General features: G+C 42.7%; 1 protein-coding gene across 7 annotated transcripts in view; it reads right to left on the reverse strand.

Annotated features, from left to right (window-relative positions):
- Window positions 1-255: 255 nt before the first annotated feature.
- LCOR (ligand dependent nuclear receptor corepressor) overlaps window positions 256-14,395 on the reverse strand; it is a 134,833-nt gene continuing 120,693 nt past the window's right edge. For all 7 annotated transcript variants that reach the window (XM_032883253.1, XM_032883258.1, XM_032883245.1 and 4 more), the window contains one exon: window positions 256-5,166. In XM_032883253.1, the coding sequence (XP_032739144.1) occupies window positions 837-5,166 (4,330 nt within the window). In that variant the 3' untranslated portion in view covers window positions 256-836. The remainder of the gene's footprint in view (window positions 5,167-14,395) is intronic.

Below are 14,395 nucleotides of genomic sequence, written 5' to 3' on the forward strand. Positions count from 1 at the left end.
GCCTTATTCGAATGCCAGCAAGCTTGCAAGGCCAAAAATGAAAAGGATGGTAAGAATCAGTAATGTGAATCACCTGGGGGATGTAAATAATTTTTAGAGGTCCTAACCCAATAGTAACACCTTGTGACCCATCTTTTGTCCCATGGGTGCATCATTTAGAATACATTTTTTTAAATGACATAAAGTCAAAAGTGGGAGGAGTGACTAACAATGAATCTGATTTTTTTTAAAAAGGAAAACAGAAATACTCATTTTTCATAATAATTATAAATTCCCTCTGCAATCTCCACATACCATAAAAATGATTTGGTTTAGCTTTCGAATATCATTTAAACAAACAAACAAGACAGAGAGGGAAGTTCACTGCTTGGGTTTGCAAAGAGGAGCGTCTGCTCATGGACAGACGCTGCAGGGCGGCTGCTGAAAAGCTACTTTTCTGTGCATGATGGTGATCTTTTCGGCTACAAGTGCTTGTGCATCAAGTATAAAATACAAGCCTTTATCACATAGATCAGCTTTTTAGCTTTCGTAAATTTAAAAACAAAAAGGATAAATAAGGCACTGTACTTTTAAAAACTAAAACTGCCTGGTTCCAAGTTTAAAACCCAAGGAACAACCAGAATATAATATATAACTTCCCTTACTCAGCCTCAGAGAAAGACTCTGCAAGTTCCCTTCTCCACCTGAGGCGCATTTTCTGGCATCTTCAGTTGTGGTGTTCTCTGTTACCTGCAGCTTTGAAAGGCTGGATAAGCTTATAAAAGCAGAGTTAGTTAATGCACAATGCAGGGTTACTTCTGCAGGACAGTTTTAACTCGTGGCTGCCAGCCTTCCGATCACTTTGCATCCAGCCGTCTCCGTTTGCTGTGAGAAGAGTCCAGCTTTGCCTTTAGTTTTCGCTTTCTCTGGGCACTGCTCTCCGGGGTTTTTGTCAAGGGTCTGGCCCGAGTCTTTCCACTGCTCTGCTTCCTGTTGGTGGCTTTCTGTGGCCTTGAAGAGGACTCACCTGCCCCCTTTTGCTTTGCAGGTTTCGTCCCTGCCTCCGAGGCAGGGGGCTGTGTGGGTCTTTTGTTTGTATTCTCTTTTTCCCTTCTAGAGGGAGGGCAGTTCTTCCCGGGAGACTTTTTAGGGATCTTCACTTTATTCTCTTTTAAGGACGTCTTTCTGGGCAGCTGGCTGGTCCTGTCCCTGGCAGCTGGCTTCTTAGCAGCAGCGGTTTTGGCGGTTCCATCAGGACGCTTGTCTTTGCTGGCTTTCACCACCGGTCCCTTGTCCTTCCTGTCCTGAGTGCTGCCGCCTTCTGTCCTCTTACGTTTATTCTGCACTTCTGCTTTCAGCAAGACTTCAGCCATCTGCTTCCCTTTCCTTCCCTTCATTCCGTCAGTGCTCTTGGGCTTAAGAGGAAACCCATCTGCATCCACCTGCAGGGCAAGCTTGGGGGACATCAGAGGGTTGATGCATACACTCTTACAACTCTGTTTACTTTCCACAGCTTGCCCAAACGGGCTTTCCATGTTCTCATTCTTGATCAAACATTGCTGGGCTCTCAGCTTTCCTCGAATATTGGAATATTTTCTGAGGATCCGGGTACTGGCTGGGGTAGGTGAGTTTGTGGGAGGATGGCTACTTCGTCCTTCCTTGACTTCCTCTACGCTGTCTTCAGAACTGGGACCGAGGCTGACGTCACTGGTGTCCTCTGGCTCCACCTGGTCAGGATTTTCTCGAAATTTGGCCCAGAGCTTCTGTGTTTTCCAATTATTCCTAGCAGGAGTAGCTCCAGGAAATTTCTTCAAGTGCTTTTTCAAGCGCTCAGCCTGTAGTGAACTGGGGTACAGGCTGGAAGGAGAGTACTTCTGAAGAGGATGCTTGACAGGGGGGATGTCTCCCGGAAGACGAGTGTTGAGCTTCTTCACGATCACCAGTGACCGGGTTTCAGTAGTCTCTAAGAACCATTTGCAAACATTAGATAATTTAAAGTTTGTCATAAACAGCATCTGAACAGGAGAAAACTTTTGAACCTCCAATGAACCTCTACATTTCCGTGACCTTTTCTTGCTTTTCCAAATCTCCTTCAGTTTATCTGACTTGTTCCTTGATCTTGGTGTTGGCTGGGCTTCTTTCTCCAACTGGATCCAGCCTTTCTGAACTCTCATGTACTGGGCATTGAAGTTGGCAATAAGCTCTTGGTTCTCCTCCTCTGCACACCATTCCACAAACTTTGGCTGGTCGTCCACCACGGGGTCCACATCCTCCTCTTCTAAGGGATCTCCACTCTCCGAAGCTTCATCTTCCTTTGGCATTGGGTTTGCTTGTGCTGCTTCCTTTTCTGAAGTCACTCTAGCAGTGTCTGAGGAGTCCAGAGAATGAGCATGTCTTAGGTTGTAGGTTGAAGAGGTCAGTCTTGTAAGCCTCGGTACCCATTTTGGGGGCCCAGCACCATCACCACTTCCACTACTTGACAAGCCCAGTGCACTGGACGGCAGGTCACTTTCACCATCTTTACACTGGGTGTTTTCAGTGCCGACCTCATTCACAACCTCCTCCAGATCTTGTGTGGGAATTCGTTCTGGCTTCTCTTTTGATTGTTCTGGGAAAGTACAAGGAATACTTTCTGAGGGGTCATGAGCATTTTTCTCCCCTAACTTAGACTGAACATAGATTTCCAGTCTCTCTCCAGGCAGGGGCTGGCCCACTGTGGTTATGGGATCATTGCTGGGGAAAATATCTCCTTCTTCCCCCTTGACTTCTTTTGCCAGCATGTTTTTAAAAGTCTGCCTGGTGATGATCCCACCTCCTTCGCCCTCCTGCTCAGTGTCTTTCTCAGAGAGATTTTCATTAACACCTGGGTTTTCAGTGTCCTCCAGACCTTTTGTATGGAAGCCGTCAGCCAGAAGGCCCTCAGATGCTGTCTCCCCAGGGCACCCTTCTTTTTTAGAACGTTTCATACCAGGATTTTTAGAAATCTTGATCTCAGGACAAGCAGAGGAAGAATCCGAACTTTGACTTCTCAGGCACCTATCGGCAGACGGAGGATCTGAAAGCTGACTCCTTAGGCACCTGTCAGAGGCCTCAGGGAGTTTTTTACTTTTTTTCTTCTTGTCCACATTCTCTTCAGGTGAATCAATGTTTTGATCGCACGTATCTTTTTCTGAACAAAGTTTTACATCACTGCTCTGTCCCTCTGATTTTCCTGTATCACCTGCTGCCTCACTGTCCTCAATTTCTCCGGGGTTTTCATTAGTAAAAGTGCTGCTTTCCTTCAAGGGTGGGCAGGTATCCAGCTCCTGAGTGTCTTCTTCAGTCTTGGCCTCAGTACTGCCGCTTTGGTTGTCTTCAGCTTTTCCCAGGCTCAGGGGAGGCTCCAAACCCACGGGCGGACTCTGACTTTCTGAGCCCAGAGGACCTTCCTCTCTGCTGACTGTTTCAGGAGAAGAATGAGGCCTAGAAACCACATTGTCACTGCCTCCCTCAGAAATGCTCTCAGCAGAGGAAACCAGGTGACCGTCTTGGATGACAGTCCCCTCCTTGATATCCAGCAGTTGGACTGGTTGTTGATCTTGTTCCGGGAAAGCCACCCCACTTGCTGTGGGAGTTGAGACCATGGAGCTGCCTTCTGGCGTGTCCTCTTCGGGAAGGTGAGCAGGGAGAGGCGACACCAAGCTGGAGGCTGTTGTTTCCTCTGACCTGGGAGAGCTGCTCGGATTTGGTTTATTTGCCATGGGGCAAACCTCAGGCTCCTGAGATTCCTTTTCAGAGGAAGCTTCTCTTTCTCCTTCCTTGAGGGAGGTTATTTCTTTACTAGGTTCTTCATGGTCGTCTTCTCTGGGACACTGCACATCCACAGCAGGTCCAGGGGCGGAAAGTATGAGGGTCTGCTTGGCAGTGACCACTGCCTCTGGCTCCACTGTTGAACAGCTCGCTTTCTCTTGAGAGTGTAAATTTCTGGCCAGCGTGCGAACAGTTGGCAGCTCACAACAATCACCATTGAAGAAGTATCCTCGAGTACTCTTCCTGGCTGTTTTCCGAGAAGATAATATTGATCTTTGATTTTCCAAGTGGCACTCTGTTATTGGCTGACTGATATAAACGACATCACACTGGTTATCATAATCGTTTATCCTCAGCCCTGATGCCCTCTTACTCTTCCGAGCTGTCTTAATGGAGGTTGATATCATCTTGGTTCGCGAATGTCCGTTAGATGCTTTGTGGACAGCTGGCATGGGGCTGGAGGCTAACCAACCATCTTTGGAATGATCGAACTGACCCTTATCGCTGGGATGTAAGTGATAACTCACCTTATTTCTTCCTAGTGAGTGAAGATGGTTCTCTTGCTTTGGCCTTGAATCTTGTTCACTGGACTCTAACTCCTGGCGCATAGGTGTTTTTGAGCTACAGAGTAAAGCATTCTCTTTGTCAGCAGTTCTAGGTGAATTCCCAGTAAACCCTGAGTCCCAAGCCTCTTCTGATAAAGCTTTGAATGAATTTCTTTGAGAAACAATACAGCTGTTGCTCTCCTCACTATTCTCAGGTGCCACTTTCACTGCAATCAGACTTTCTACTAAAGCTGAGCTCTGCATATGGTCTTTCCCATCCTCACATATTTTCACATTTGTGTCTTGCTCCTGTCCAGTGGTTTGCCCCTCCAAGCTCTTAGAGGTGTGGTGGAAGCTTAATGAGGAAGAATTAGATGCGGTGAGGTATCCCAGAGTGGAACTATCCGTTGAACTACCAGAATTAGGTTTAGTGGTTGGATGTTCAGAGGAAGCTTTCTGGATAATAGTCAAGGCATTCTCTCTTCCATCTGCAGAGTTTATCTCAGGAGGAGGCTCCTTCAGGGCCTGTTCTGTCAAGTGTGGAGGGCTGTGCGGGTCTGATGAGTCTACGAACAAATCTACAGAAGGAGGAGACTTCATATCGAGACACACAGCATCTTTTTCCTTATGTCTGGCGCCTAGCTGGGCACAGCCAGCATTGCAAGTGGATGCATCCATCGTTCCAGAATCAAGCCGCAGGTCCTCCGTGCCCGGCTGGGATTCAGTGTACAGATCGTTCAGGACGCGGATGAACTGCTTCTGGTGATGAGTGCACAGTTTGACCATAAACTTCTCCAGTGGGGACTTCGACTGATTGTTAGAATCTACTGCTATCGCCTCTGCTGAGTTCTCACTAGATGGACAAAGAGAAAGGAGAAATTAGTATGGTCATTTTCTGAAGAACATTTTTACATTATGAAATTCACCAGATTTTACTCATGCTATAAAGAGAATGAACAGACATTCTAAAACTGCTTCTAAGCACCCATATAAATTTCATTTAATAAGTGAGTATTTACCTAATTAAAATATAAGGCCAGCCCTGATATATTCCCAAATTTTAGTAACATCCTTCATACTTTTTAAGTGATCATTCATAATAATTTTTATCTTATAGAGAAGAAATATCATTGATAAGAATTTTTCCAAAAATAAAATTTTGGCCACATTATTAACTAGTCAGTTAACATATACTTTCGTTTTAGGCCTGGGTATTCCTGTTATTAAAAAGTCATTGATTTATAAGTCCACCACACTGACAAAAATTCAGACGTACTACATCACAAACTTTGGACTTAGAGAAATTGTAGTTTTAACATGGTTTCTCAGCATGACTAATTGGCTGGACTTATAATTCTGCAAACAGTAATACAGGAATTCTTCTGCCCCCTTCCTGGGGCAATGAGAATTAAGATCGGTAATTTCACATTTCAGACACAATGACAGATGGAGTTACAAGCAATTGCTGATTTCCTAGGCTCTAAACAAGGAAACCGGAAATCCCACTGTAAACTGCAAGGTTCTGTCACTGCAAGGAGGCAGCCGGATGTCTTCTCAGTCAAGCCCCACCTGCTACATTCTCCTAGACCTTCAACAAGCATTTTACAGTACTTCACAAGACATCATTCTACATCAGACAACCACTTCCGTAAGTTATCCAGGGCAACTCTGAAGTTTAACCTGGACAGTGGGCGGTGGCGGGCAAGGATGATACTAGACTCAAAATAAGCTAAAAGCAAGTCCCACTCAGACAGCTGAGGGTTGTCAAGGACTGCTCAGTGTTTCTGGATGTCTTGGTTTTACTAAATTCAAGCAGTTGGAGAGCTCCAATTTTCTGGGGTTTTTTTGGTTTGTTGTTTTTTAGATGATTCATTTGAGAGAGAGTGCAAGCAAGCCCAAGCCAGGGGGAAGGACAGAGGGAGAGGGAAAAGCGGGTTCCTTACTGAGTAGGGAGCCTGACCCAGGGCTCGATCCCAAGACCCCAAGATCATGGACCAGAGCTGAAGGCAGAGGCTTAACCGACTGAGACACTCAGGGGCCCATCCAGTTTTCTGGAGTTTTATACAACTTGTCAATCTCTCTTTCTCTTCCTGAGTCTCCCTAAGGAGACTATTATCTGACTATGAAACCGTCGGGGCACTGAGGGCAGCTTAGTAAACATGTGTTACACAGATGTTACTTGAGAGTATCTTCCAGCTAATTCTCCTTTTCCTTCAAAGTCTGACATTATCTCCCAGCCATGAGGTGCCTTTCCAGGAAAGCTTACCTTAGACAGCCTACATTGGCCTCCTGCCTTCCTCATCCCCCCCTGTTGCTATGTCTGTCAGGTGGTACCAACAGCATAATATGTGTAACAGGACACAGTATTATAAGACAGTAGCGAGTGTTCTGCCACTTACTAGTTGTGTAACCTTGGCCAGAACACTTAACTATTTTTGGTCTTAACACAGGTGCCCTCTCTTCCACTTAGGATTAGTACAAAGGAAAACCTACAAAGTTATCAGTTACCATTACTGTCAGCCAGTCACATTAAACATACTTGAATAAAAAATAACTCATTCTCACAACCTAAAGTGAATTTTCCACATAAAGTTTACACTTCAAGTACCAAACATTTAAAATTCTAAAAAGTATTTTTGATGGAAGTCTTTTAAAAATTATATCCTCCTCTGTACATAGTTTATTCTTTCTTAATGACCCAGGGTTGTTACCATGTTCACTATTATTAAAGTTTAGCTGTTGTGGGTTTTTTTTGAGAGAGAGAGAGAGGGCATGTGTGAGTGGGGTGGGGAGAGGGGCAGTGGGAGAGAAATTTTTTTTTTTAAGATTTTATTTATTTATTTAACAGAGAGAGAGAGACAGTGAGAGAGGGAACACAGGCAAGGGGAGTGGGAGAGGGAGAGGCAGGCTTCCCGCTGAGCAAGGAGCCTGATATGGGACTCGATTCCAGGACCCTGGGATCATGAACCGAGCTGAAGGCAGACGCTTAACAACTGAGCCATCCAGGCACCCCAAGAGAGAGAGAATCTTAAGCAGGTTCCACACCCAGTGTGGAGCTGGACACAGGGCTCGACCTCATAACCCGAGATCATAATCTGAGCTGAAATCAAAACTTGGATGCTTAACCTACTGAGCCACCTACGTGTGCCACAGCTGTTAGTTTTATTATACTGAACTAAAATATATAGATAGCTTTGGGGGCTGTTCGATTAAGTAAATCTGACTCCCTTAATACAAAAAAGTCACACTGGCAGTCTGTATGTTATTAAAATCTTTCTTATAATTGGCTGCGAAATAGCAGCTGTGTTTAGGAGCCTTACTTCAAGTACTAGACTGGTACTTTAGGTAAAAAAGACTCTGAATGGAGGCTTCAGGAACAGTTTTATGAGTAAAGTACATGGATTTTCTAACAATTTCAACTGCTCAATGCCCTTTATTTCTCAGTTTTTGGTTTTTGGAGGTGTTCCTGATGTCTCTGAGAGAGGTGACTATAAATAAAGTGGGATATCACTGCCTTTTCAATGCATCAAAAAAGTACATGTTAGCAATACATGAAAAAAGGTAAAAAAGGTTGATCAAGGTTTACAAAAAAGATAAAGAAATATTCTGGTATCTTACTACAGAAAAAAACTAGAGATAAATGTTCCCCTCTAACTTAAGAAGCACAATTATCACCAAAGTGTGAAAATCTGGACACTGCTCCATGCCTATGGCTTTGCTCTGGAAAGTAGGTTTTAGTATTTGGGGTTAATAATATGCTTACAGATTAATGAAATCAAGATGTATACCCAATAAGAGGACAGAATGCTCTGAAAGAAACTGAGAAAGTACTTTCTTCTAAAGTGATGCTCACACGGCATAAAAAACTGAGTAATAATGAATCCACAGGTGAGATCTAACCTCTTTTATGGTCGTGAGACATGTGCTACTGTTCCATATTTTAATAATTTAATCGTGCTTCAATATTTTAATTAGCCTCAACTAAGTAAAATTTCCAAAGGGCCATGAAACCACCCCTTAAGCAATGGTTGTGGCAATATGGCTGAGCTAGTCCCAGAAGACAGAACAGACAACTACAGGTAGGTATGAATCTGTTTCACAGTACTACGAAAAGGGGAAATGGGGTCTTCACAACCAAGGCACACGTACTGCACCCACCAAACCTAGAACAGAGGTATAGCATTCGGGTGCTGAAAAACAGCATCAGAGAGGGAGTCCAAGAGACAAGAAGATTAAAACTGCAAATGGCAACCTTGTGCAAAAGAAAGAGACATTAACAAAGGGTCATTTGTAGGTGAGTTTTCCTGGCAAAAAGGATCAGGGAGAACATACTGGTGAGCCACAGGTCATCAGAGCAAGAAGTAGGGAGCTCTTCATCAGTTAGGTCCTGGGCCACCTCAAAACAAACTCCACCTGGAGTGACTGCACCTTTTCCTGAAATCCTACGCCATAGTGGTTTGCAAACTACACTGGCAATCATAAGGAATCATGTATATTTATTCTATACATCTTGTATCTTGTCTCTTTTTCTGACTTGTCTTTGTCTTAGCTTTCCAAGCAAATGTTAAGCTACCTGAGCTACTTGAGATGTAAGGAACAGGCAGGGATCACATTTCATGCTCTTCTGGTTTTTCTGAGCAAAAATGAGGGGAGAGAAAAAGCATCAAAAATGCTTCCTGGGTTTTCTTCCTGGGCAGCTTCATTTGCTGAGACAGGAACACAGGGAATGAAGCAGGGGGCTGGAGATTGTTACAATAGGTATGTGTCTCATGAGTTCCTTTTCTTACAGACGGAGTTGTTTCTAAAATTCTGAATCTGAGATGTTCTGGAAGGCAACTGGACCGGTAGCTCCACTTGGATCTGAAAACCTTCACATTAATACTAACCTTTGTCCAAGTGTCATTAAATGGCCTTGTTGTAATAGCTAACTTTAAACTACAGTAATAAAATTGCTTTTGACTGTGCCTCTAACTTGTCAACTTCCTACCTTTTCTCTAGAAATTTTTCAGTAAGATCTTAGGTTTAGATGAATTTTAATTTCAGATGATTTGAATATTTAATTTTAAGTTAACCTCAACTTCTTGAAATTTAATGCTATTACAATTTTTTTCATTTTTTTTTTAAAAAGGGGGTGAAGTTTTTTAAAAATCGGCTAGTTTCTGCCTGAGTTTTAAACAGCTAGTCTTTACCTTTGCTTCCAGTTATTCCATTTTTTCCTATAGTCTCAGGCCTTTGAAAGAGCCCAAATATGTATTTGCCCTGATTTAGAACACTCTCAGGCACTAAGAAGGTAAATAAGAGAGGGTCAAGCTTCTTTCCTGCAGCCCATTCCCTCAACTCGACTGAAGGGGGAGCACTGTAGTACCTCAGTGACTACAGCTGGTAGGATGGTTATGTCCCTCACACCTGACGAGGTAAGATCTTTACAAGAACAATAATTCATCACAGATTTCAAAATCGCTCGTTTGATTTCATGTTCTTCCTGCTCAACAACAGGAGTCTGTTAACAGTTAAGTAAATGATTTATCAATCAGAAATACTTCACCACTAGAGAGCTGTAAGCTCCCAGGGACTGGGAAACGGGAGGTAGGGCTGTATAAAAAGAGGGAAACTTGTCTTCCAACTGCCTGGATTAGTTCTGAGTGTCTCTCCTTGGAGAGAAATCGCTTGCAGGACTTTGACTCTGTCTTTCTATCCCCAGCTCAATGCCTAAGTCTTAAGGGTGTGGTCAAAGGCTAAGATAATATTCATAACAACTCTGAAAGGTACAGTTTAAGAGTGATGTGTTGTTTCACAACCCTGTCTATAATGATTTACTCAATGATGTTTTTCCAGATCAGAGGTTAGACACAGTTGAACTCGCCTACTTGGTCAATACTGCAATACTTAAGTCCCCAAAGAAAAGCATTCCTATGGTTAATGTAAATGGTGGATTGTCAATGCTTATCTTAGGGTAAAAGAATAAAATGAGGGGTGCCTGGGTGGCTCAGTCAGTTAAGTGTCTGCCTTCAGCTCAGGTATGATCCCAGGGTCCTACTTCTCCCCTTCCCTCTGCTGCTCCCCATTCCTATACTCTGTCAAATAAATAAAAATAAATTTAAAAAATAAATAAATTAAAAGAAGTAAAATTAGAAGAGGGATGGCAGAGAGCTGAAAGGACAATTTTAAGAGTCTAGACTCTGGGATTGATGGTTTCAGGTAGTCTCTCGAATATCTCCTAACTTCCAGCAAAACTCATGATGGCAAATGCACCATCAATGATGACCGAAATACAAAAGATCAATGAGGACACTGCATGATGTCTGGATCATCAGAGAAGGGCAGTCCTGGGAAAACAGAAAGGGACAGAAAGCTCGAGAGACACCCTGACAGAGCAGACCAAATAGTTAAGAGATATAGATTAATTTGGCTTGATTTTTCTACTTAAATACAAGGAAACATAAAAATGCATCATCAGTTCCCCTCAAGGCAAGAAGAGCTGTATTTTTTGCTAGACAATAATCTGAAATTTTGTTCCCTAATTCCTTACTTTCTGGTCTTCTGAACACAAAAAATGTGTTTCAAGGTCTTGGATAGGTCAGCTGACAAGTCCTTGTTCTACACTGGGAAATGTATCTACCCTTGGCTGGCTGTTTCACATCTGCGGGCCACATACTCGGATACAGGAATATTCCAAGTACTATGACAACAGCCACTGTGTGTACGTGTGTGTGGAGTGGAGAAGGTGGGCAGGATGGAGTATGGTGATTTTCCAAAAGCCATTTATAGTTTAGTTGAACCTCTAAACTACGGAACGGCCAAGTTTTCCTTCCACAGAGCTGAACTAGGAGAAACCATAAAAGGGTACAGTAGACAAAGGCAACAAAGAAATGTGAGAAATGAGATCATAAGATCACAGAACAGAAAGCGACCTCTTAAAATCAGGCAGTTTAATACCTGACTTGCAGGTGGCTGAAATCCAAAATAGAATTTAGATGGATTTGGATTTAGAAAAAGCACTTCTCAAAACTGCGGTTAAGGAGAATGATCATTCCCTTAGAGATGAAAAACACAGAGGAGGGGTGTGTGTGTGTTTTCAAACCCTGGGTGACTGCTGATAGCACCTTGTTCAGGTGCAAAGTAGAAAAATAGTGAAGAACTACTGATCTAAAACAAGACATGCAATCCCTTAGTAAGAGCTTTCTAAGTCTACTGTGTTCCTAGCCAAGTTTACTAGAAGCAGGGCAGAACAAAGATTCCAAAAACCATGAATAATCTAAACTGGGGGAAAGGAGAAATGCATCCGGGGCTGCTTACCGAGCATGAAGCCAGAATTTGCTAGTTTTTCTGTATCTCGGGGCTTACTACCTCTGATAAAAGTCTATTATTCAGAGTAGATCTAAAGATAGAAGCCTTTTAAGGCTTGTAGCTCCTATTTCTTTTCAACTTAACCAAATTGTCAAATTTCTTAAATTACAATAAAAATATAAATACCAAGGAATTCTTATTTAACATATTTTCACCTTATAGGCAAATGTACCCCGGAAGCCAAAATACAATCAAAAGGTTACTTGGTGAATAGAATTCAGAGCAAGGGGTCATAAGCACCACAGCCCAATGCCTTTGTCTCCTTTCTAGGAATATGAGTTCACAGATGCTTCTGCCAAACCATTTATAGCTGATAGTTTTTTTTCCTACCAGATTGATTTTTGTTTCTATCATCTCAGGTAAGACTATGCATGTAAGACCAATACATGAAATCTCGATGTTAATTTACATAAAAGGAGGGAAGGTTCATAGGCTATGAAAGACACAGGATTTTGGACTGGAGGACATAAATTAAAAAGTGATAGTTCCTGGAAGTGAGGGAAGAAATATCCCTAAGTGATATTGCTAAATACTGGTTTGGTGAGAGCACTAACCTAAATTATTCATCTAATGAGTACTTTAAGAATCTGGGGCACCTGGGTGGCTCAGTGGGTTAAGCCTCTGCCTTCAGCTCAGGTCATGATCCCAGTGGGTCTGGGATCGAGCCCCACATCAAGCTCTCTGCTCAACAGGTAGCCTGCTTCACCCTCTCTCTCTGTCTCTCTGCCTACTTGTGATTTCTCTCTCTCTGTTAAATAAATAAATAAAATCTTAGGAAAAAAAAAAAGAATTCTTAGAAAACACTTTAAAATAGATTTTAGGAAATAATATAATAATTTCAGACCAAGAGGACAGACCTCTGTCTCAGGCTACTTTGAACTGAAAAAAAAGTATATCACTGGCCTGAGTTATAAAGCCAGAGTGGAGAGAGAGAGTTCAAGCCTAACTGACATTTAGGAGGTCAGGATTACATGAGAGCTCATGACAAGCCAGCTGACTGACCTATTTCTCTTTTTAATTTTAGTCAGAGGATTAAAATCTATGTTGCTTTTTGGGGGATAACTGCCCTTTCATTCCCAGTTTAAATGACCAGGACAATGATGGACTAGAAAAATGTCACTGCTTAAGCAGAAACCAGGTGCTCATTCCCCACGAGAGGAAATACACTGTATCGTGGGGCTCTTTCAAATGCCCTCATCATTGGGCAAGGGGAAAGAAGCATTTGTCAAGGCCCAGGAGAAGCCAAGAACTGTGCACAGCTTCCCTGGCACCCAGGCAAGACTCCATTAGGAGGGGGTGTATTTCCTCTGTAGTAAGAGTGGTAACAACAACCATCAACTCAATACCCATACCACCACTTTGCCAGGCAGTGTGTACGGACAGGGGGCTCTAAAGGAGGCATGGGGGGTTGACACAGAAACAAACAAGAGGACACTTAACAGCTCACATGACAGATCCCAGCAACAAAAATGTTTTTCCTCTCCAGAAACAGGGTGGTATGTTTTTGACAGATACTCTCTTTCTTTTTGGGTGAAAGGAAGAGGGAGACTAGCAGATTATAATAAGCAGCAGATAAATATTTGATAGTATCCTCAAGTTTTTGTGATTGTTAGGGGATCTTTTAGATCCTAACTTTTCTCATGTTCTCTTGAGGTTCTTAATCTCCATTCTCGAAACCATACAAATCTGCAGTGTAAGCCTTAAAAGTGGAAAATTCTACTTTTGTCATATAGTAAATCATAAAGGCATTCCTAATTAACTGTAATCACTTGAAGACTAGATCACTTTAAAACCTTAAAAAGGGATTCTTAATTTAATGTCACTTAATTCATGAGGTGAATATTAGAGGAGGTAAAATATTTAAAAATTTAAAGTATAGGGATAAGCAAAGCATTTTTGTATCTACCATTCTGGGGTGCTCTTGGAATTAAGTCCTTTATCATCATTCTCCACTCCACCTCTCTGGAAACTCAAGTCTACTGTTGGGAGATGTGCTGGAGTGGGATGAACTAAGCAGAATCATCTGTATATTCAAGTCTTTGCTCAGGAACATTGAAGACAAAAATGTAAATGTACACACTCACACACAACATACTCAACTTAGGTATTTTACCTCACTCCCTATCCCAAGGTTCCCTGTTTCCTCTTGCTTCCCATCACTATCCAGCTCAACTAAACAGACCCAACTTTCCTTGGGGAATACTGTATTTTAAGCTCCCTGCTACTAGTTTCTCCTCATTTTAGAGTTTGCTTCACATTACCCAACTGCCATCTTCTTAAAGTCCAAATGCAATCTTAACTTTTTTCTTTTTTTAAAGTAGGCTCCAGGGGCACCTGGGCTCAGTGGGCTAAAGCCTCTGCCTTCAGCTCAAGTCATGATCCCAGGATCCTGGGATGGAGCCCTACATTGGGCTCTCTGCTCCGCAGGGAGCCTGCTTCCTCCTCTCTCTGCCTGCCTCTCTGCCTACTTGCGATTTGTCAAATAAATAAAAACCTTTTAAAAAAGTAAAAAATAAAGTAGACTCGATGCCCAGCGTGGAGCCCAACACAGGGCCTGTACTCATGACCCTCAGATCAAGATCTGATCTTAGATCAAGAGTCAGGCACTTAATTGACTGAGCCACCCGTGCACCCGATTTTACCTTTTTTTTGGGGGGGTTGGGGTGCATAAAACCTCTAAAACCTGTCAACTTCCCACTGCTCATACTCCATCCTCCTTAGCACCTTCTCCCTGG

The sequence above is a fragment of the Lontra canadensis genome, unplaced genomic scaffold (genome assembly GCF_010015895.1).
Source record: "Lontra canadensis isolate GAN:19392208 unplaced genomic scaffold, GSC_riverotter_1.0 scaffold3, whole genome shotgun sequence".
Taxonomy (NCBI): domain Eukaryota; kingdom Metazoa; phylum Chordata; class Mammalia; order Carnivora; family Mustelidae; genus Lontra; species Lontra canadensis.